We start from the raw sequence: 23,003 nt of genomic DNA, 5'->3' as shown, positions 1-23,003 counted from the left end.
CGCCAAACACGCTCCATCTCCCCCAACACTTGCCCCCTGCTCCCTTTCCTCATCCCCTCCTCCTCCACCCCGCATCCTTTCCCCAGCTCGCCAAATATTGGCGAAACCCGCACTTGGAACACCGTGTTGTGTTAGTCACCCTGCTGTAGGAAAGAAAAACTGGGAAGTGTCCAGAACTGGAAGGCAGAGGAGTGATCTTATTCGAGGTGTTTACAACTATATCGATCGGATGAATGAAGAGTTCCTTTCCGCATTTTGAGAAGGCAACTATTTGAGGGCACAGCCTCATGGGGAGAAGGAAAAGATTAAATAGAAATCTGAGGGCCAACTTCTTCACACAAGGATAGTGGGTACATAGAACGAGCTACCAGAAGAGTTGATGGAGGTAAAATAACATTTAAACCCCATTTCGACAGGTAAGGTACATGGGTAGGGAAGGTTGAGAGGGACTTGGGCCAAATGGGACTAGATTAGATGGAGCATCTTGGTGTATGAGTTGGGCAGAAGGGTGATTCTACACGATGACTCGTCAGTGGAAGCGTGCATTGTTACATGGATGGTTGCAGAAACTGTCATTAATTTATTGTTTTACTTTTGACTCCCAGTACAATTCAGACTAGAACTGGATTTTGTTCTAATTTATGCAAACATTGATGACGGACTCCAGCAAAGGCATTGTTCTTGACAATACAGCTGTAAAATTTAAAACCTGCCACCACGAAATTGGGAAAATAGATTCCTTAAAGATCTAGGTAGGATTGTGGGAAAATGTTTAGAGACACCGTGCAGAAGAGGTGAAGGGGACAAGATGTTGGATCACAAGATCAAAGGGAGCATGTTCTTATGTTCTTGTTTCGTATGCATTTCCATTGTAATTTATTTGAATCAATACATTTTAGAGAGAAAATAATAAAATGGCACATTATATCTTGATTTTAGATCAACCACAAATGATGAAACAACCAACATCCCGTTAACACAAAATGTTTATAAGCAGCAACAACTTTTTAATATCCTCAGTTCCAGGACCATTCACATACGAGGCATTCAAGGTGGTTACATTCAGCCACTTGGCTTTCACTCACAGCAATGCTTATTTTTGTGCACCATCCTGAAGCTATTCTTGACAATCAATGTTGCAATTAGTTTTCTCGCTGACCTCCGTGCTAGGAATGCACAGCAGTTGATGTAATGCAGTGTTTTGGTCTCTTGCAATGATTTATATTTAAAAACCTGGTCTGCCAAATGTCTCAGTGCTTCTGCTTCATCTATAAAAGGCAACATCATTCTTTCCCAAGTTTAATTTTTCAATTATGGGTTTGTGCCAGTCACCCCCCATCTCTTTGAAGAGGAGCTGACCTACAGACTTCAGGTTTGATGGCAACATATATGCTGGATAGAAGCCAGTAATTATGAAGCAAATAGAACCCCATCTACTGGTATGCAAGGAAACACCATTCCAAATTCTGAGCAGGCTACTTTGTCTAAGCACCGCTTCTTAGGTCCATCCCAGACAATCCTCCACACCATTCAAAAGAATTTACACTGAAGAGTGCAGGTCAGAATGATGGAATCTAAATTGACCCTTTTGCTCCCACCAGATAATGACCCATAACAAAATAATTAAATGGGATTTATTGCAAAGTTTAAACTATCAAAAATGTACAATATTTGAACATTTTAATATGCCATATATATGTACAAGCAGCATTGTATACATCTCAGAAAGGCTCAATCATTCAGTTGCTCCAGTGCAATACCAAATGAATTATCATTTCAAATTGAGGGGTTAAATCCAAGAACTAACTTTCAACAATTGAATTTTTACTGCTTGGATGAAGCGTCAATTTTAATACAGTACTTGGAATCAGAAGTTAACTTCAATTGTGTAAAATGAGGCTCAGGTAGGAGTAAGACAGCCCAGGTGCAGGCCATTTGGTTAATCATCAACATGGGCCCTTTAGTTCTGCATGATGCAAGCACCCTTCAAACATGTTCTGCTGTTCAATAAGAATCTGAATGCCAATTCTCCCTATACCCTCGGCAGTTTTTGTGACCATTTCCTTAAATATATTTAGCAAATAGCTTAGCCTTCACCACTTTGTAGTAAATAATTCTACAGGCTGCCATCTGAGTTAAGAAACTCTTGTCAATGTCAGACAAGATTTCTTAGCCAGACTGATCTCTGGACTTCAAACTAGGACAAACATCCTCCCTGTATCTACTCTGTCTAGTTCTATCAGGTTAAATATTTCAATGAGATCTCCTCCAATTCTACTAAGTGCTGGTGAAAACTGACCCCCACACCTTATACAAGTCGTTATCTGACAACCCAGAAATTCTTCTATAAGACCAATACTACACCATGTGGTCTCACCAAGGACTGTACAAAAACATCCTTGCGCACTATTCAAAGCCCATTTCAAGCCACCTACTTTAATGCTCATTAAATCTCTATTATTAGATTACTTTTAGTGACTGGAGTATAAAAACATGCACATTAACATTTCCTTTTTAATTACTATACCCACATTGTGCTAGTTGATCCAGTCTTCTGCATCCGCATTGGCCCCTTACATTCCATTTAATCCTACCTAGTTTCACATCAATGGTAATTGCATAATACATTGCATTTGGGGAAACTTAATTTACAGTTTCAAGTCCATGTTCACATCTTATGAAAAATGTGTTCCCTCCATTGCCTGTTGGTACTGAGGTAAGTGCTGGATCAAGAGCAGTCATACATTCTATCCTGCCACTCTGACGTGTGTGCTAAAGTTACTTTCAGATCCCATTCGAGCAAACTGGGAAACAACTCTCCCATCAGTAGACCTATTCATATTTTTATTGTGTCTGAAGAAGGGTCTCGACCCAAAACGTCACCCATTCCTTCTCTCCCGAGTTGCTGTCTGGCCCGCTGAGTTACTTCAGCATTTTGTGATACCTTCGATTTGTACCAGCATGTGCAGTTATTTTCCTACACAACTTGCTGCTTCACTGCAATTTCTCCTCAAGGTATGTCTACTTTGAAGTTTTCCTGCTCCCTTTGACAAGTTTAACAATATGCTGTCACTGCTCCCCCTCTGTGATTCCTCCTGCCCTCGAGTCTGAAGGGTCTCCACCCAAAAGGTCACCCATTCCTTCTCTCCTGAGATGCTACCTGACCCGCTGAGTTACTCCAGCATTTTGTGATACCTATTAATATATTTAAATGTGATCATCTACTGTACCCTTTTCCTTTGAGCAATTTAAGGAAATAAAAGTTCACTGGATTAATTTTGCCATGAGCTCCCGAAGACTTGGCTTTAGACAGACTGCCTTTAATTTCTCCGAGCTTTTTGCCAGAGGTCCAAACATAACTGTTACTACAATATTCTCTACATAAAATCCAAATGCACTTCAGAAACACATGGTTGAATACTGCTCTAACCACACTCTTTGTTCTCAGTACTGTGCCGTAAAGAATGTCTTGTTGGTTATGTAAGTCTTGTGGAGTTCAAGCTCTCTTCAGCAATAGACACGATGCTGTTCCTTCTGGATTTTCAATGGTGTGTCATTTAAATCCAGATTTCTCGACCTGAAAAAAGTAGTAGTTACTTATTAATCGTAACATTAATTCTGAAGAGACTTGCACAGTAGGAATACCTGCTTTTCCACGACTCTTGTGGAAACACATTTCCACAATCCAAAGATCTTTACTTTTGAAAATCCTGCTGGAAAAATAACTGGAAACTCTCAAGCCCCTATCCCGATCAAAACCACCCAAAATTGCAGAGACCAGCATCCCATCCATTCCCTCTCGTCAGGCAGTAGATACAAGCTTAAAAGCCTCTTAAACACGATTATATCTGCCTCCACCAACCACCTACTTTTGCAAATAAAAACTTGCCCCCTAGGTGCAAAGGTTCTACCAATGCTTACCATAATTTTATAAACTTCCAAAACACCCTCATGTCTCACACTCCACAGCATAATAATTCCAGCATCAACAACCTTGATGATCCGTGTTTTTACGACACTGGATCTAGTTCTACAATAGCCATACAAAATTAAGTGCATATGAATGTGCAAAGTTAATCACACATAAAATTACACCGCAATGTAGATGTGGATATTATGGCGTACCTGGGTAAATGATCTTCATCCAGCTCAGGAAATTAATCGGCTTACAGGTGGGCACCTCCGCATCAGTTTTCAAAACGATTTCTATATCCTCATCCTGTTAAGAAAATACATGCTGTAGCTTGGACCGTATGAAACCAAACTCAACACTTGTGCTTTACAATTCAGTTACTTCTAAAAATATGGGTTTAAAATCATTCAAATCACAATTTACTTTTTCCATTGGCCTTCCAGTCAATCCACTGATGCTGCTGAGGATTCAACAGTTGTCCAACGTGGTTCAGAAAAATTGCTTTGCAGGTTTGATTTTGCGTTATGTATAGAATTCCATTTCATTTAAAACGACAGAAGGATGACAATATTTGGTGATCGACAGGCTTCCTTATGTAACCAGGTCTCATTTAGTAGGCAACTTAAAATGGTTTGTTGAAACCCTACTTTATTCCATTCTGTTTTAATTCAATATGGAGTTATAATCGGTGAGCGAAGTGCTTCCTTACGTAACCATGGGTTTCATTTAGTAGGTTAACATAAAAAGGTTTGCGTTGCTTACCAGAGTTGCTCTTTTCACATAAAAATGGCTGATACGGTTGAGAATGTCCTAGATTCAACTGCCTTTCCTAAATCTTCAGCTTTTGAACAGCAATAGGCCTTTGTAGGTGGTTTCTTTGCAAATCTTGATGCTCAATTCTTAAAATCACAGCAAATTCCTTTTAAAGCGAGATACTACACTTGTAGAAAATGAAACTGCTTAAATGACATTTGGGAAATTTTAAGATTTGTATCCACTTTAAGCCAGAACTTAAAAACAAATCACTTTTAAAGATACTCACTGCTGACGATTTGTAATTTTTTTAACCAGCTTGCTTCAGAGTCAGCTGTGACTGGAGCTTTTGAGGTTGAATGTTGATCTGTAACTGGAGGAGACTGAAATACAACTGGTATATTTTGAAAATTGCAAGGTTTCATTGGGCAGTTATGAACGGTTCATCGGCATTGCTTGCTGTTAGTTGAATTGAGTTGCCTAGGCACTTTTTTTCTTCCCATTTTGTAAAGAAAACCAACTAAAATATTTTCTTTTCATTACCTCCCCCAACCCACTCCCAGCCCACAAAGGTGTTTGGTTAAACAACATAACATGATTCACTGAAAATGTTCAGTTTTTATTTCACAATAGCACTGGTGCAACAAAGCAAGATCTAGTTCTATATATCCATGTATGTATGGAAAAGCCACAGACAGCAGCACCAATATAACATTAACTTTTTTTTAATGTTTAACCAGTCTCTGCACCATTCCCACTAGAAAGTACAAACTGACTTTTTTATAAAAAAAAACAAAAACTAACAATAAACAGCAAACCAAATTAAAATTTCAAATTCCTCTTGCATGGAAAGCACTTGACAGTCCTTTCACCTCAAATTGTTTGTTGTGTTTCAGTAAGGAAAAACAGCACTAAGAGGAAGGGCTTTTTGGTCCAAGTTATATTAAGTTCAGTTTTAGTATCTGCTTCGGCCACTGCCCCTGTCAGAGCGGTTTCCTCCACGCCCCGATCCACGATTTCCTCCACGGCTTGAGCTGCTGTATGAATCGCGTGGAGGATAGCCTCTTTCCATTGGAAGACCTGGACCTCTATCTTGCCTACCAACACGATCATTTCGGCTACTTGAGTAAGTTTCACTTCTGCTGTAGTTATCTCGGCCTCCACCATATCCATCCCGAGAGCTGTTGCTGTAGTCATCGTAACGGCCACCTCCACTGTAAGATGGTGGCGGCCCTCGTGCAGGTGGAGCGCCTCGTGAGTTACCTGCAGGGTCAATGGTCAGGTCATATGGAAACGTTTGAAATATTCCTTACATTTTATAAGATTTACTCACTTACTGCAGCTTTGTTGAAATTTGCATTTTTTAAAACTTGTTTGCACTTGCAGCATTTGAAAAGATGCAGCATTGAGATGCTCCCATCATTTGGGGATCAACTGAGCAAAGTAATGAAGTTTTTAATGCAAGACTTAACTCATTTTGGTAGTGTCTCACATTGTCATCCTTCCAGCAACAGATGGGGAGTTTATGCAGAAATATTTCCAGCCTTTAGGTTTAGGTATGCACATGTAACTGATTTTATTTGATTACAAGTTGAATATGTACTTTCTTAAATGACTAGGCCTTTTGTTTGACGGATATTGCTCATCAGCAAGTTTGTGCTCTTTTTTTGAAGTTCTTTTGTTTTGCTGTGGATTTCAACTGGGTTTTATCACTGTAGAAATAAATTGCTTGAAATTCAAAAGACATATGCATGACAAAGAAACCCTCAAGTTAGAAAATGTACACCCTTATCCAAAATATAATTAGAATGTCTGCATCAATATGAAAACTGACGCTAATCAATTGCCATCTTACCATAGCCATCATACGAGTCTCTGTAGGAGCCACCACTTGGGCGATCATTATAATAGTCACGTGTCTCACGTCCACCATATCCATCTCGGTCACTGGAATTGAAATGATTTATCATGACTGCAAGATAATCACAATGCCAACCGAAATTGTTTCACAACAGTGGCGCAAAAAACAGCCATACCTGTATCCTCTTGATCCATAATCATCGCGTCCACCCGAATGGGAATATTCACGGGAACTATACGATTCCCTTGGCGGTGGACCATAATCTCGTGTGTCTCTAGAGCTTGGATAGTCTCTGTTGGAGTAACTGCAATGTAAAGCAAGGTTCCTGCTAGCATGTCAAACAAATCCATAGCTCTTGTAAAACTGGAGTAGGGTGCAGTTAACTTGGTCTAACAACTTGCAGCTCAATACTAACTGCAATTTTGCAAAACTGAACCAAGTTAAAATTAGTCAAATACACTTAGGATAAAAATTTCTGCCAGGAAACCACAACATGATAGGTTGAGAATTGTGAACTTCAGTATAAAGACATGAACAATCGAATATTCAAAGGACAACTATGGCCACATGGATAAGTGTCTAAACACACTGGCAAATGTACAATTTCCAAATAACCTAATTGGCTACACACCAGATTCACTAACTCTTCTCTTTCAGTTTAACTGTATGCAGCATATGATGGTTAGACAGGAATCCTCTTATCAAGGTTTACCATCCGATGACAGATGCAGGACTGATTTAGTCGTGTAAACCATAAGCTTCAATAAACTATTACCACTGCTGAACTTGTGTGCTGCAAGTTATGAACCTGCATCATACAAGGAATTCAATATCTTCTTGGAAAAGCCTGAGAGATGAAACCCATGAATGCAACTGCTGTAAAAGCTCAGAACTTCTTAGAGGAAATGTGGTATCATCATTTCTTACGATCAATGATACAGAAGTCATCATTGCTTGAGAGTTACACAAAGCAGATGCCAAACTATTGTTTCAGATGCCGCTTGGCCTGTCAGCAAGTAATCTGAAGGCTGCAGCTATTTCAATCAAATGACACTAATCATCACAGTAACCTATAACTCCATCCTAACCTAGAAAGGACTACCTCCACAACTATATAGGCAATGCATTACATATTCAGCTGTTCAGTGGAAGATTTTCTTCATAACCTCATGAATTTTGTGATATTCTGCTCTTGCCTAGTTTTTAAACTCCTCTGCCAATGGAAACCGTTTCAATCTATGCTATACTTTAGGAGATTAAATGTTGTATCACATTTTTAACTTGTGTCCCACAGAGAACAATGTTCCCACAGAGAACAATGTTCTCCATTAGCCATTTTAGCCATTTTACTCAAGTTCTGCATCCGGAGCCTTCACATCTTGACAAAAGGAAAATTGTGGCTCCACTACCATCTTAAAGATCTTTTGACTGCCTTTTGCAATTCAATCTTCCGGCTAAAATGAACCCGTAATAATAGCTTAGATATTTGATTTCCCACAACAAAAAATGTTATACTTGTCTCTGTAGTAGTAATCCTCTCTGGGAACATAATCATCCCTTCTGGATGGCATCATCTCTCTGCGGGATGGAGGTGATGGATAACTGTCCCTTTCACGCGAGGGAGGTCCTAGGAATAAAAAAAACAGTCACCCAAATTTTCGACCTTGAATAAAGCATAAAATCAATGTTTACTGAAATTAATTGTGTTTTTTCACCTCTTGATCCACTTCCTCTTCCACCCATACTCCCAGTTCGCATTGGCCCAGAAGGAAGAGGCCTTTTAGGGGGGGGTCCATTTGCACGTCCTGGGGGACCCCTTTTCAATGGTGGTCCTCTGGAGGTAACTAAAAAAAACAAATACTTATGGCTATTGTATTAAACAAATTGGACTGCTTACATTTATTTGCCCTATCTAGGTTTGTGGTGTAAAATTTAGGTGATATTGTTGTTCAATATAGCATGCCTAATCACATCTTATTTCAGAAAATATCATGGAGCCACAAAATAACTTTCATTTTCAAGTTGAAGTATAATATTTAAAAACAACATAATGAAGACAAAATATTCAGCATTACACAAGTCTTAAATCCGCTGCCATGTTTCAAAGACAAAACCTGCATGATGCATTGAATACTGCAATGAGAATGAAAGGCCATACACCCAAAACATTGTTTTCCTGTACACAGATGATGCCTGAACTACTGAGTCTCTCCTGCATTTTTGATTTAAAACTCGGTTACAGATTTAGATTAAAAAATATGACCTGGGTATATCTAAAAGCATCAAGATATCAGATTGATGATTATGTGCACAGATTTAGAAATCAAAGTAAATTAAAAACTACCCAAATCCAAGTTCTACTGGACCAGGAGTGTGAACTTGGTATTATTTGTGTTTATCTTCACCCACCAAACACAATTGAAGTTATCTATCAATTCAAAAGTCTACTTCTGACATAATCACTCTGAAATTTGGCTTATTGCGACTGTCCAGGCAAAAGTCCAAATTTGCCAGGTTACTCTTGAAAAGTTCGATTTTGACAATTTACTTTCAGCCATTTACCTTTTTGAGGTGGGCCTCTCATTCCTCCACTACCTCCTCTTCCACCTCGAATCCCCCTAGGAGGACCACGGCTTCTTGGGGGTGGGGGTGGTCCACGTCGTCCACTATTTTCAAATGCTGGTTTAGTAGCTTGCTCTACTTTAATTGGTTTTCCATCCAAAGACTTTAAAAAAATTGAAAGGGAGTAATAAAAATGTTTATCGTGCACTTAGAGGAGTGGATTCAACTTATAGGGCATTTCAAGGGTATACGGTCATTTGTGAGACACAAGCCACAGATGATGTTGAAGTCCCAAGTTAATCCATTCTTTTTGCTTTGGAACTCTAAAGGTTTAAATGGGATCTACGACTGTTTTATAACCACAACTGTACCAACAACGGTAATTTGCAGTACAGAACCAGAATGGCACCAAACAGCAAATTGTCAGCACAAATCGTCAGACTGCACATTCTTGTTCTAAATGCAAGATAATATCGAGAGACCCTATCTGCAAAGTGCAGTTTTCTTTTTTACAAAATATGGATTTGTAAGTTCATGGGAAAAATTTGTTTCCAGAACATCATGGTCTTCAATTTTAATGATTTATTATGGTATATGAAACTTGTTTTGCAAATAGCTTGTTAGTTGAAAGTCATATAAATAACTTTGGGAGGGTGTTGAAATTCAAAAATTGAAAAAAAGCTATTTCAGTTATGATCTATCTCTATTACGTTATCTTTGCATCAAATTTGGTATTGATGTATTATTGCCAAGTGTACCCAAATATCAAAGTATTATTACGTAATTCTTTAAGCATCCTTAAATTCACAAATTGGAAATATCCTGGTACAATGAGAAAATTTGGTGGAACAGCATATGGCTGTAGAAGCTAACAGCTATTTCAATGATGTCATTGCAGCCAAGTAGTAGTCTAACCAACTGAAAGCATTATTCCGTCTTAAGTGCGAAATTTATTGTGCAGGCATGGGACTTATGAGCAAAATATTTTACACTTAAGGTAAAGCAGCACAAACAAAAAGTCATATTCAATACTGCAAACTTCAGGTTCCTCATTACTTCCCCTGATATCTGAACAAACTGTTTGCAGCTTGTTCACTGATGTATTGCTCCACGGTACATACAACCATTGTAATAACAAATTTGATTTTTAACACCTCACCTTTCCATTCATATCCCTGGCTGCATCCCTCGCATCCCCTGGACTTTCAAATGTAATAAAAGCAAAACCTCTTGACTTGTTTGTTTCACGATCTTTCATCAGCAGAACTGAAAGGAAAATAGTCAGTTATTGATCAATTTTAACTTTAGCAGATCAATGCAAACTCCTATGATGTGCAGCCCCCAAATCAGTTCCCAATCTTTCAAACATGTTCATGGCTGATTACTTGTCTCACTATTTCCCTCAGCCCCTATACCATTGATCCATTTTTGAATAAAATGCAATGAGCAGCCACAGCCAATGAGCCAGAGGAGCACAAATTCATTTCCAATTTTATTCACAAATTTGTCGTGTGCAAAATACTAGCGACTTAGGTTCGATCCAGACTACGGGTACTGTCTGTACGGACTTGTACGTTCTCATCATGACCTGCATAGGTTTTCCACGAGACCTTTGTTTCCTCCCAACTCTCTAAAAACCTACATGTTTGTAGTTAATGGCTTGGTATAAATATAAAATTGTCCCTTGTGCGTGTTGGGGTGCTAGTGTGCGGGGATTGCTGGTCACTGCAGACATGGTGGGCCTCAGAACCCGTTTCTGAGTTGTATCGCTAAAACTAAATCAACCAAATGAATATGTTAAGGCCAAGGCAAATAGATTTTCTGGATAAAAAGCAAACTGGCAATTACCCCTGTCAAAGTATCAACGTATAAATTGTTACCAGATAACATTGGCTTGTCTTATTACCGACAGTGAGATACAACATTCATAACTTTTCCGATCAATCAGCATTGTACACCAGAATGTGATGCGACAAAGCTAAACAGTAGTAAAAGTTGTAGAGCCACTTCAGGCAAAACAATCATGCCACGCAAAAGTCAATCTTTTTTTATTTGTTAAACTGTACATTAGCCATGGACAGGATAGTACACTAGATTTATTCCTGGGCAGGGGATAGAAAAATTGCCTCGAGGAGCAATTAACCACAATCATAAATATGGCCTGAATGAGAAGTAATTTCTTATACTAAACCATTGGAATTTTCTTACCCATTAGCCCTGCAGATACTTGAGTAGATCAGTTTTGGAGATTAACAGATTGAGATATTAAAATAATGAAGCAGTATTGGTTGAGTGTTCATCAATTCACATGTGATCGGAGCAGAATTGGGCCATTCGACACATCAAGTCTACACCACCATTCAATCATGGCTGATCTATCTTTCCCTCTTAACCCCATTCTCCTGCCTTCTCCCCATAACCCGACACACATGCTAATCGAATAATCTATTTATCTCTGCCACAAAAATATCAATTGGCCTCCAGTCTTCTGTGACAATGAATTCCAGTTTCACCAACCTCTGACCAAAGAAATTTCTCATCACCTTCCAAAAGGAACGTTCTTTAATTCTGAGTGTGGTAAATAATATTGAGGTTAAAGTTTAGCTGTGACCCAATTGCTGGCTGAGCAAGTGCAAGAGACTGACTTGACCATCTCACCCTCTAACCTGACTGATGGAGACACTCCTCATCCTTCAGACAATTCATTTCCACATGTTGCAATCCATGATAGTAGCAAGCCTGCAAATGCAACTAAGTCATAACTAAGCCACATACATTGTTCACAATTTCTGAAACCATACTTGATATCACCCAAAACGTGCCAAAGCACATTTGGCACCACCTATCGCACACACACTGACTGAGCGAGGGGAATGTAATTTTGAACTGGATTTTTGATATACCTTCGACTATTCTTCCATATTTGCCAAACACTGCTTCAAGTGCTTTTTCATTTGTTTCAGTATTGAGACCGCCAATGAAGAGTTTTCCAGGACGATCTGCTTCCACCATCTTGACAGTCACCTATAGAAGACGTATACATTAGATTTAATAAATAATCTTGAAACAATATTTTGCTCAATCAATTAACACAAGTGAACGTTAACCAAGACAGTTAATAAACCCTGTAACTATGGCCAAGTCACTAAAAATCTAAATTAATGTGGAGCTCATCAAATGTTACCTCTACAGAAACTTAGCTATAATTGCTGAACTTCAAACTCCTAGTTTTTTCTTCTAAAACTCCTAGGTTTCCAATGTGATCTGCCCAGCTATTGTCAAGGTGCTTATTTTTGGTGTGATGATATTCAAAGCTAATGTACTTCCCCAATAGTAATCACAAACTAATGGAGGACAGAAGTCGTGACATGGCAGAGTATCTCACGTGCAAATACTGATCAATACAAAACCCCTAATTAATATTACCAAATCCTCAGGGGAAAAAACTAGTCCTCTGCTGCTGGTGGAATCTTCTACGAAGTGACTCTACTGTTCATGTTCCATAACCACAAAAAGCAGAGGCCATTAAATAAGTTTTCAACCCCTGGCTGTATTTGTTTCCAGCACTTGTGGTTTGGTCTAGAGGATCTGGGTCTTTTGCTAATGAATGGAAAAGGAAGCAAGGCGTTTTAGCGAACAGTGCCAACGCACGACTCTGATCGTCACTCAGGAGAAACCAAACATTCACTCCACTGTCTACTAGCGATTCACAAGATACCGCCAGGCCAATGTTGACAGCACACACAACACCCTATTATGGGCACAATTTGATGTCATCTCCATGAGCAAAGGGACAGGTGCACGCGGGGTAGAGAGTGATGTTAATTCCTGGCTGCTTGGGTTGATGTAGATCAGATTCTCTGCAGCTTCTCTGCTGCCCATCCCCCCAGCAAACAAAGCAGCCCAGGGGGCGGCCACCGGGCAGCGCAGATGCTCAGGCGGCCGCAGCCAGATAGCACACCAAGACATTTCCTCAACAATTCAGCGAGCACGAGCACGCCACAAGTGGGCCGCGTCCCGTTCCAGGCCTAGCAGCCCGCTCGGAAGCGGGAGGCGTCGACCCAATGGCCCAGCGCCAGGGTTAGGCAGCGAACATCCATTGTTGCCGCAGTCGAGAACATTCGGCGGCGCCCCCCTCCGCTCCCCCCGGTGCACAGCTCGGCGGTTGACGGCCGTTGTGAGGCGAGCAGGGGCGCCCCGGGTCACCCCATCCCCTCCCGCCACTCACAAAATGGCGACGCCGCCTCCCTCCCTCCCCCACCGGCGCCACGCTCATCGCGACTCGGCAGAGACACGATGCGGCCGGGCGTCGGGATGAGACCGCTGCGGACAAACTGACCGCACACAATACAACGTAACCCATGGGCCATCCCTCTCGCCCACGGCCGGGCCCTCACCCTCGCATCGTTCCCTCATAACATGGCGAACACCCCTCCCCCGCCCGGCCGCCAGCCCGCCACCGTCGATTATTGGGGCCCAAACAGGCAATTGGGCGACTGAAAACGAGCATCTCTCCTCGTGGATGGCAAACACTCACCGACTTTATCACTCTACACGACACACGGGAGCACGGCTACACAGAAACTGGACCTCCTCCACCCACGCCACAAAAGCAAATGGGCGCCGGTGACTAGCGTCTCTTTTATAGACCGGCCGCGCCGCCAAAGAGAGGCTCCCTGCCCCGGATTGTGAGGGCGTGGCCTGTCCTACGGCGTGAGAGCTTGGCGCAATGATTGGCCCGGACCGTGTCAATCAGATTGTGCCCCGCCCCATCCCACCAATTATCTATCAATGTGGGTAGTCCATGGAGAGCTTCCAAGCTTCTTGCTGGTATGAGGTTTGTGTGTAGGATACAGGAGACTAGAAATCAGGAGATTAATCCGACCTTCCACCTTATTTCCTGCGCTATCCTCAGTTCCTTTAATCATAATTCCATCAATGTACCTCAGCTACAATTACTCAGTAGTCCAAGGAAATATCTATCTAAAACAAGGAGTATACATATATCAAACCCAAACATTGTTACTTCCATCTAAAATGCACTCTAGCCCTTGTGGTCTCACAAGGCGATCAAGGGTCCCGTGAACAGCACACACTCCCACTCCAGAGATACCCAGGCACAAACGAAAGCCCAGTGCCCTGGGTGGTGCCCTCAGCTGCCTGCTGCCATGGACCAACTTGGCCAGGCTCAGCAGCAAATTGAGCAAGAGATTCCCCCGGCCAACAGCCTCCCCCAGCCAACATCCCCCCCCCCCCCCCCCAACATGGGATGCCCAAAGATCATTTGGAGTATTGTGTTCAGATTTGGTCACATCGTTCAAGGAAAGTTATCATGAAGCTGGAAAGAATGCAGAGATTTACGAGGATGTTGCCAGGACTCGAGAGCCTGAACTCTAGAGAAAGGTTGGGACTCTATGCTTTGGATTGCAGAGGCTGAGGGGTGATCATATAGAGGTGTATACAATTATACGGAGAATAGATGGGATGAATGCACTCTTTTACCCAGATTCGAGGAATCAAGAACCAGAGCACATAAGTTGAAGGTAAGAGGGGAAAGATTCTATATGAACCTACATTTTCACTCAGAAGTTGGTTGGTACTTAGAATGAGCTGCCAGAGGCAGATACTGTAACAGCGTTTAATAGACACATGAACAGATGCATGGATAGCGAATGTTTAGAAGAATATGGGCCAAATGTGGGCAAATTGGACTAGCTTACATGGGGCATCTTGGTCGGCATGGACAAGTTGACCCTAAGGGCTGTTTCTATGCTGTATAACTCAAAACAGATATCTATCCATTCCATTTTGAATGCAAAATCAATTACTTAAGTTTCTAGTCCTCCTGGTTAGAGAATTCTCCAGACACCTTTGTCTGAGTTATGAAGTGGTCATCACTTCAGGCTTAAACAGCCTACCCTTGTCCTGGTCAGGGGTAACATGCCCCTTACATCTCAATGGGATGATTTCTATTTCTTCTAAATTCGAGCTGACTCAAACTTTCCCAAAGACCAGGAAAATGAACCGTTGTTATTCTCTTACTATAAATAACAAGCATTCTGAGGCAGTGAGATAAAAATTGTACATTATTCTATAGCCGTGTTCTCAACCAAGGCCCGATATAATTGTCGTTATAATGAGGCTGTAGAATAAGGCTTCTTGATTCTTGTGCTCAAATTCAGTAAAAGCATTTAAAAAATGGCAAAATGGATAATATCATAATTTTCTACATTAAAATCGAACTGTCAAGCACCTGTTCAAGAGAGAGTTAGATTTAGCTCTTAGGGCTAAGGGAACCTAGGGATATGGTGAAAAAGTCAGAACAGGGTACCGATTTTGGATGATCAGCTATGATCATATTGAATGGGAGTGCTGGCTCTAAGGGCCAAATGGCCTACTCTTGTACCTATTTTTCCATGTTTTGATGCTCCTCAAGTAGCTTGTCCTTATTACATATCACATTCCCACTTAGTTATGTGTCATCAGCAAAGTTGGAAAAATTACATTCAGCCCCCTCAGCCACAACATTAATACAGATTGTGAGTGATTGGGGCTGAGGCCCTAATCGCTGTGTTACATTAACCACAGCCTGCAAACCTGAGGACAATGCTGATGACAATCATAGCCTGCCAACCCGAGGGCCATCGCACCCAGACAATCTGAGAACATGTTATTCCTATTTTTTGGTTTCCATCTGATAATCCGGTCTCAACCCACACGACATATTAACTTCAATTCCATTTGATCTTAAATTTGTTCAACCTACTATGTCAGACCTTATCAATAACCACCTGAAAATCAAATACACATCGGCCATTCTACCAAAAATATCCTACAAAAATTCCAAACCACTAGTCAGCCATGATTTCCCATTCTTAAATCTATGTTTACTTTGCTCAGCTATATTAATACTTTTCCATGTGTCCTGATATTACGTTTGCTATTATAGATTCCAATGCTTTCTCAGCCATTAACTTCTAACAGGTCGGTAGATCCCTGTTTTCTCTCTTGTCCCATTCTTAACGTATATGGGAGGGATGGTTTCATTTGCTAAACTCCAATTGGTGAGAAATGATAAAATATGCAGGATTTAGGAACATGATAAGCAGAGTGTCTGCTGGATGTTTTCAAGAGAGTTAGATTTAGCTCTTAGGGCTAAAGGAAGCAAGGGATATGGGGAAAAAGCAGGAACGGGGTACTGATTTTAGATGATCAGCCCTGATCATATTGAATGGTGGCACTGGCTCGAAGGGCTGAACGTCCTGCTCCTTCACGTATTTTTCTACGTTTCTATCACTTCCAGCACTCTGGGATGCAGATCATTGTAGATTTCATCTGCCCTTTGGGAAACAATTCCTCCTCAAGTCTTCTATAAATCTCCCTCCCTTATATTCAATATCTAGCTATACATACCTCTGCTAAGGGAAATGTTTTCTCACTATCTACCAAACAATGCTGGTAATAAATTTGTATACCTCAGTCAGATTCAGCCTACTATACTCGAAGGAAAACAAACCCAGCCTATGTGGTTTCTCCACATAGTTGAAATGTTTCATCCCAAGCAACACCGCAGTCAATCTCCTGTACCCTCAACAATGCAATCACATCTTTCCTCTCGTGTGGTAACATGTACACCAGCTGTGCCCTAAGAGAGTCGTAGTCTCATTGAGATCAGAAATAGCGTCTGTTGCTTGAGTCGCATATGTGGATAGAGATGCTTATTCATTCTAATCCTATTTTCCTGTATTTGGCCCATATCCGTCTATTCCTTTCCTACTTAGGAGCCTATCCAATGCCTTTTAAAAGCTGTGTTTATATCTGCCTCTTACATCTCTTCTGTCAGTTTATTGCATGTACCCATCATCTGTGTGAAAAAAATGCCCTGCAGATCTCCTTTATATATTTCTCCTCTTGGAATAAGACTGTGACCACTACCCTATCTATCTATGTCCCTCAAGTTGGTAAACCTTGATAAGGTCGCCCCCTCAGCCTCAAATGCTCCAGTGAGAACAATCCCTACCAATCCAATTTCTCCTTGTAACTAAAGGCCTCCATTCCAGGCACAATCCTGGTGGATATTTTCTACACGTTTTCGAGCACTATCATATCTGTTCTATGGTATGGTGACCATAACTACACACAATATTCAGAGTGTGGACTAACCAATGTCTTGTGTAGCTCCAAAATGATGTCCCAGCTCTTTGCCCCTGCATATAAAGGCACCCAAGCTAAATAACTTCTTAATTCATACTCATCCTGTGTTTTCAAGAAGCTCAGGTACATCAATGTTTCCAAGTTCAGTCAAGTTAAATCAAATTTATTGTGATATGCGCAAGTGCTGCAGCATCACAGGCACATAGACTGAGACAAATATGTAAAACCATAACTTTTACATAAATCACACATAGAATTCCACAAGACAGTAGAAAGTAAAAAGATTATGCAAAAATAGAAGACATCAGTCACAATTTCCTAATTTTCACAGTTAGTGAAAAACAAGGTCCCTGCCCTTAACTAGAACAAGTTCCTGTCGGTACTAGATGTCCAAAAATGCATTATCTCACACTTATTTGGATAAAATTTCATCTGTCACTGCTCTGAACAACTTTCCAACTGATCTATGTCCCTCTCTATCCTTTCACAATCTTCTTTACCTCTGCTTCTCCACCAGTTTTTAATATTGTTAGAAAACTTACTGATCAAGCCACATACATTCTCATCCAAGTATTTCATGTAAATGACAAACAAAGGTCCCAGTATAAATCCCTGCAGAATTCCACTGACTATAGACTTCCAATTAGAAAAACAACTCTCTACCACCATCCAATGGAGCAAATCATTGTCAAACATGGATCTCGTCTGCCAAAACACCTTGCATTAAATATACCCTACTGTTCTGGTCAAGCCTACCATGCAGGATCCCGTGAAAGTCTTGCTAATATCCATACATATAGAACGTCCGTCGCCTTGCATTTATCCATTTTCTCAGTAGCCTCTTCAAAAAACGTAGATTTATGAGGCAAAGCTTCCTCTGCCGAAAAAGACATGCTGACTCCCTCTAATCAGTCCCTTCTTTCCAAGTGATCATAAATCCATCTCTAAGAATAGTTTCCCTATCACTGACATAAGGCAGACTGGCCTGTAGTTTCTTGCCATTTCTCACCCACCCTTCCTGATACGGGAACCATAGTAGCTATCCTTCTGTCTTCTGATACCATATCCATTACCCATAAGAAATTTTAAATGATGGTATCATAATTTGCTAACTGGGTATTAAAGGCAACTATCCTGTATGTGTTCTTAACCATCTTTTCCACAGTGCTGCAACTTTCATGGATGCTTGGACACATAAATCAATGCTCCCACTGAAATCCATATACACTGTTAGGTGCAATATCCCCATTGACATAGACATTGGATTTTATAGACAATAGACAATAGGTGCAGGAGTAGGCCATTCGGCCCTTCGAGCCAGCACCGCCATTCAATGTGATCATGGCTGATCATTCTCAATCAATACCCCATTCCTGCTTTCTCCCCCTGACTACGCTATCCTTAAGAGCTCTATCTAGCTCTTTCTTGAATGTATTCAGAGAATTGGCCTCCACTGCCCTCTGAGGCAGTGAATTCCACAGATTCACAACTCTCTGACTAAAAAAGTTTTTCCTCATCTCTGTTCTAAATGGCCTACCCCTTATTCTTAAACTGTGGCCCCTGATTCTGGACTCCCCCAACATTGGGAACATGTTTCCTGCCTCTAACATGTCCAACCCCTTAATAATCTTATACGTTTCGATAAGATCCCCTCTCATCCTTCTAAATTCCAGTGTATACAAACCTAGTCGCTCCAGTCTTTCAACATAGGACAGTCCCGCCATTCCGGGAATTAACCTAGTAAACCTACGCTGCACGCCCTCAATAGCAAGAATATCCTTCCTCAAATTTGGAGACCAAAACTGCACACAGTACTCCAGGTGCTGTCTCACTAGGGCCCTGTACAACTGCAGAAGGACCTCTTTGCTCCTATACTCAACTCCTCTTGTTATGAATGCCAACATTCCATTGGCTTTCTTCACTGCCTGCTGTACCTGCATTCTTCCTTTCAGTGACTGATGCACTAAGACACCCAGATCACGTTGTACGTCCCCTTTTCCTAACTTGACACCATTCAAATAATAATCTGCCTTCCTATTCTTACCACCAAAGTGGATAACCTCACACTTATCCACATTAAACTGCATCTGCCATGCATCCGCCCACTCACACAACCTGTCCTAGTCACCCTGCAACCTCATAGCATCTTCCTCACAGTTCACACTGCCACCTAGCTTTGTATCATCGGCAAATTTGCTAATGGTACTTTTAATCCCTTCATCCAAGTCATTGATGTATATTGTAAATAGCTGCGGTCCCAACACCAAGCCTTGCGGTACCCCACTAGTCACTGCCTGCCATTCTGAAAGGGACCCATTTATCCCCACTCTTTGCTTTCTGTCTGTCAACCAACTTTCTATCCATGTCAGTACCCTACCTCCAATACCATGTGCTCTAATTTTGCCCACTAATCTCCTATGTGGGACCTTGTCGAAGGCTTTCTGAAAGTCGAGGTACACCACATCCACTGGCTCTCCCCTGTCAATTTTCCTAGTTACATCCTCAAAAATTCCAGTAGATTAGTCAAGCACGATTTCCCCTTCGTAAATCCATGCTGACTCGGAACGATCCTGTTACTGCGATCCAAATGCTCCGCAATTTCGTCTTTTATAATTGACTCCAGCATCTTCCCCACCACTGATGTCAGACTAACTGGTCTATAATTTCCCGTTTTCTTTCTCCCTCCTTTCTTGAAAAGTGGGATAACATTAGCTACCCTCCAATCCACAGGAACTGACCCGGAATCTATAGAACATTGGAAAATCATTACTAATGCGTCCACAATTTCTAGAGCCACCTCCTTAAGCACCCTGGGATGCAGACCATCAGGCCCTGGGGATTTATCAGCCTTGAGTCCCATTAGTCTACCCAAAACTTTTTCCTGCCTAATGTGGATTTCCTCCAGTTCCTCTGTCACCCTAGGATCTCTGGCCACTAGAACATCTGGGAGATTGTTTGTATCCTCCTCAGTGAAGACAGATCCAAAGTACCAGTTCAACTCTTCTGCCATTTCCTCGTTCCCCATAATAAATTCCCCTGCTTCTGTCTTCAAGGGACCCACATTTGCCTTGACTATTTTTTTCCTCCACATACCTAAAAAAGCTTTTACTATCCTCCTTTATATTATTGGCTAGTTTACCCTCGTACCTCATCTTTTCTCCCCGTATTGCCTTTTTAGTTATCTTCTGTTGCTCTTTAAAAGAGTCCCAATCCTCTGGCTTCCCACTCTTCTTTGCTATGTTATACTTCCTCCCTTTTATTTTTATGGTGTCCTTGACTTCCCTTGTCAGCCACGGGTGCCTCTTACTCCCCTTAGAATCTTTCCTCCTCTTTGGGATAAATTGATCCTGCAACTTCTGCATTATTCCCAGGAATACCTGCCATTGCTGTTCCACAGTCTTCCCTGCTAGGGCCTCCTTCCAGTCAATTTTAGAGATACAGCGTGGAAACAGGCTCTGCGACCCACTGAGTCCATGCCGACTAGTGATCTCTCCGTACACTAGCACTATTCTACACACTAGGGGACCATTTATAATTTTTACCAAAGTCAATTAACCTACAAACTTGCAGGTCTTTGGAGTGTTGGAGGTAACTGGAGCACCTGCAGAAAACCCACAAGGTCGCAGGGAGAACATACAAACTCCATACAGACAGCACCTGTAGTCAGGATCGAACCCGTCTCTGTCGCTGTTCAGCAGCAACTCCACTGCTGCGCTACTGTGCCGCCCTGTTCGTCACCTCCTCTAAAAAAATCAGTCAGGTTAATGAGCAGGAATCTCCACTAAACAAAAACCTGCTTTTTCAAACATAGATTAATCCTGTACCTCAGAATTTCTTCCAATTATTTCCCTTCCACTGGCATGTGACTCACATGCCTTTAATTACCCTGCCAATCCCTGCTGCCCTTCTTGAAGAAAGACATTTATCATCCTCCATCCTCTGGCACCATTCCTCTGCAGCCAAAGAAGATTTGGACATTTTTTGTCAGGAACCTTGCAATTTTCTCCTTTGACTCCCAAGGCAGGCAGCTGAGATTATATCTCATCAGACCCTGGGGATTATTCCATCGTTATGTCTTCTTAGTTATCTATTACCTTTTCCTTTTTAATGGCAACATATCAGAATTCCAATCACCCCTCCCTAAATTCTCCAAGTACAATGACCCAGAGAATACAAATGAAAAGTATTCATTTAAGATTACACCCATGTCCTCTGCCTCACGTACAATTGTCACTTTGATCCTTAATGGATCCTCCTTTCTCCTGATTTCTCTCTTGCTCTTAACATACTTGAAATTATTTTGGGATTTTCCTTAATCTTGCCTTCTGTGCTATTTTGTACCCCATTTCCACTTCGTCTTCTTAATTACTTCTTTAATTATCTCATCTCATATCATCTAAAACTGCTATAAGATCTGTTTGTTTTTTAGTATTCAACATTTAATATTGCTTGACACTCAAGGTTGCTTAGCCTTGTTAGCCTTACATTTCACACATTTCTCTTGGTTGACACAAAATGCTGGGGTAACTCAGCACGACAGGCAGCATCTCTGGAGAGAAAGAATGGGTGATGTTTTGGGTCGAGACCCTTCTTCAAACTTCACACAGTCCGAAGAAGAGCCTCGACCCAAAATGTCACCCATTCCTTCTCTGCAGAGTTGCTCCCTGTCTCGCTGAGTTTCTCCAGCATTTTGTGTCTATCTTTACTGCAAACCAGCATCTGCAGTTCCTTCCTACACATTTCCTTTGGTTGGAGGTTGTTGGGAATGATCAGCTTTCGGCTTTTTTACTAATACTAATCTGGCTGCAGCGCTGGCGGCACGGGGCCGAGGTGAGTGGCACCCTCTCCCCTTCACTGTCCCCCTTCGCCCGCCCACGGCCCCGGGGGACACTCCCCGCCCGGCAACGGGCTTCGTCAGTTGGAGAGGGTTGCCAGGCCCGCAGAATTGTCAGTTGCCCCAAGAGCGGCCTGCAGGAGAGATTTGGACCCAACCGGTCCACCTCAGTCTAGTATCTGATAAAACCCGGGAAATTTGTCTACCTTCAAATGCGTCAGCACCTCCTCGACTGTAATACTGACTGCTTCTTTGCGAAGACTGCAGCAAACGTCTCCTTTATCTTGTGGTCATCACTTCCGAAGAGTCCACCAGAGACTATACTGGAAGTATCCTATACCCACTCGGGACAATTTTTAACACTATCCTACATCCACTAGGGACAATTTTTACATTTACCAAGCCAAACAACCGACAAACCTGTACGTCTTTGGAGTGTGGGAGGAAACCGAAGATCTCGGAGAAAACCCACGCAGACCACGGGGAGAACGTACAAACTCCGTATAGACAGAACCCGTAGTCAGGATCGAACCCGGGTCTCCAGTGCTGCATTCGCTGTAACGCAGCAACTCTACCGCTGCGGCACCGTGACAGAGAGTGGAGTGGTACAGTGTGGGGAACAGGCCCTTCGGCCCAACTCTCCCACACCGTCCAACAGGTCCCACCTACCTGCGCTTGGTCCATATCCCTCCAAACTTGTTCTATATTTTCTTACCCAAGTCATGCGTGGGCCTCCTTCTCTAATATTTCTCCTCTTGACCTCTATCTGCCTCTCATTATTTTACCTTGCCACTGGATCCACACATGTACCTGCCTGGGCGACGGGCCCAGGGCCCCTAACACAGGCGGGAGCGGCCGAGCCGGGGTCGGGCCTAGTCGCCGTTACCATGGTTGCCATGGTTGCGGGAGGGCGTGTCGCGCAGGCG

The 23,003-nt window shown here is 42.0% G+C and overlaps 1 protein-coding gene and 1 non-coding gene across 4 annotated transcripts; both read right to left on the bottom strand.

Moving 5' to 3' along the window:
- Positions 1–954: 954 nt before the first annotated feature.
- On the bottom strand, positions 955–22,988 carry rbmx (RNA binding motif protein X-linked). Of its 3 annotated transcripts, XR_013548152.1 has the most exons (10): positions 22,863–22,988; positions 11,993–12,113; positions 10,249–10,355; positions 9,090–9,252; positions 8,243–8,371; positions 8,043–8,154; positions 6,703–6,831; positions 6,522–6,613; positions 4,126–4,219; positions 955–3,577 (listed from the first exon to the last, which is right to left on the bottom strand). XR_013548152.1 is itself a non-coding variant. In XM_078412242.1 (9 exons), exons 1-9 carry the CDS (start codon positions 22,881–22,883, stop codon positions 5,622–5,624), a joined length of 1,182 nt encoding a protein of 393 aa, XP_078268368.1. In that variant the 5' UTR covers positions 22,884–22,988; the 3' UTR covers positions 5,265–5,621. The 3 variants fall into 3 exon arrangements, 2 of the variants coding, with proteins under 2 accessions (XP_078268368.1, XP_078268369.1); XM_078412242.1 differs by lacking the exons at positions 955–3,577; positions 4,126–4,219 and adding an exon at positions 5,265–5,929; XM_078412243.1 differs by lacking the exons at positions 955–3,577; positions 4,126–4,219 and adding an exon at positions 5,265–5,929 and having other exon boundaries at positions 6,703–6,819.
- On the bottom strand, positions 7,410–7,481 carry LOC144600756 (small nucleolar RNA SNORD61). Its single transcript, XR_013548181.1, has one exon. It is a non-coding gene; the product is annotated as a small nucleolar RNA SNORD61 (small nucleolar RNA).
- Positions 22,989–23,003: the final 15 nt, after the last annotated feature.

Source organism: Rhinoraja longicauda, chromosome 15 (assembly GCF_053455715.1).
Source record: "Rhinoraja longicauda isolate Sanriku21f chromosome 15, sRhiLon1.1, whole genome shotgun sequence".
NCBI classification, from domain to species: domain Eukaryota; kingdom Metazoa; phylum Chordata; class Chondrichthyes; order Rajiformes; family Arhynchobatidae; genus Rhinoraja; species Rhinoraja longicauda.
The sequence above is the reverse complement of the archived record's forward strand: the minus strand, read 5'-3'. Positions and strand labels throughout refer to the sequence as shown.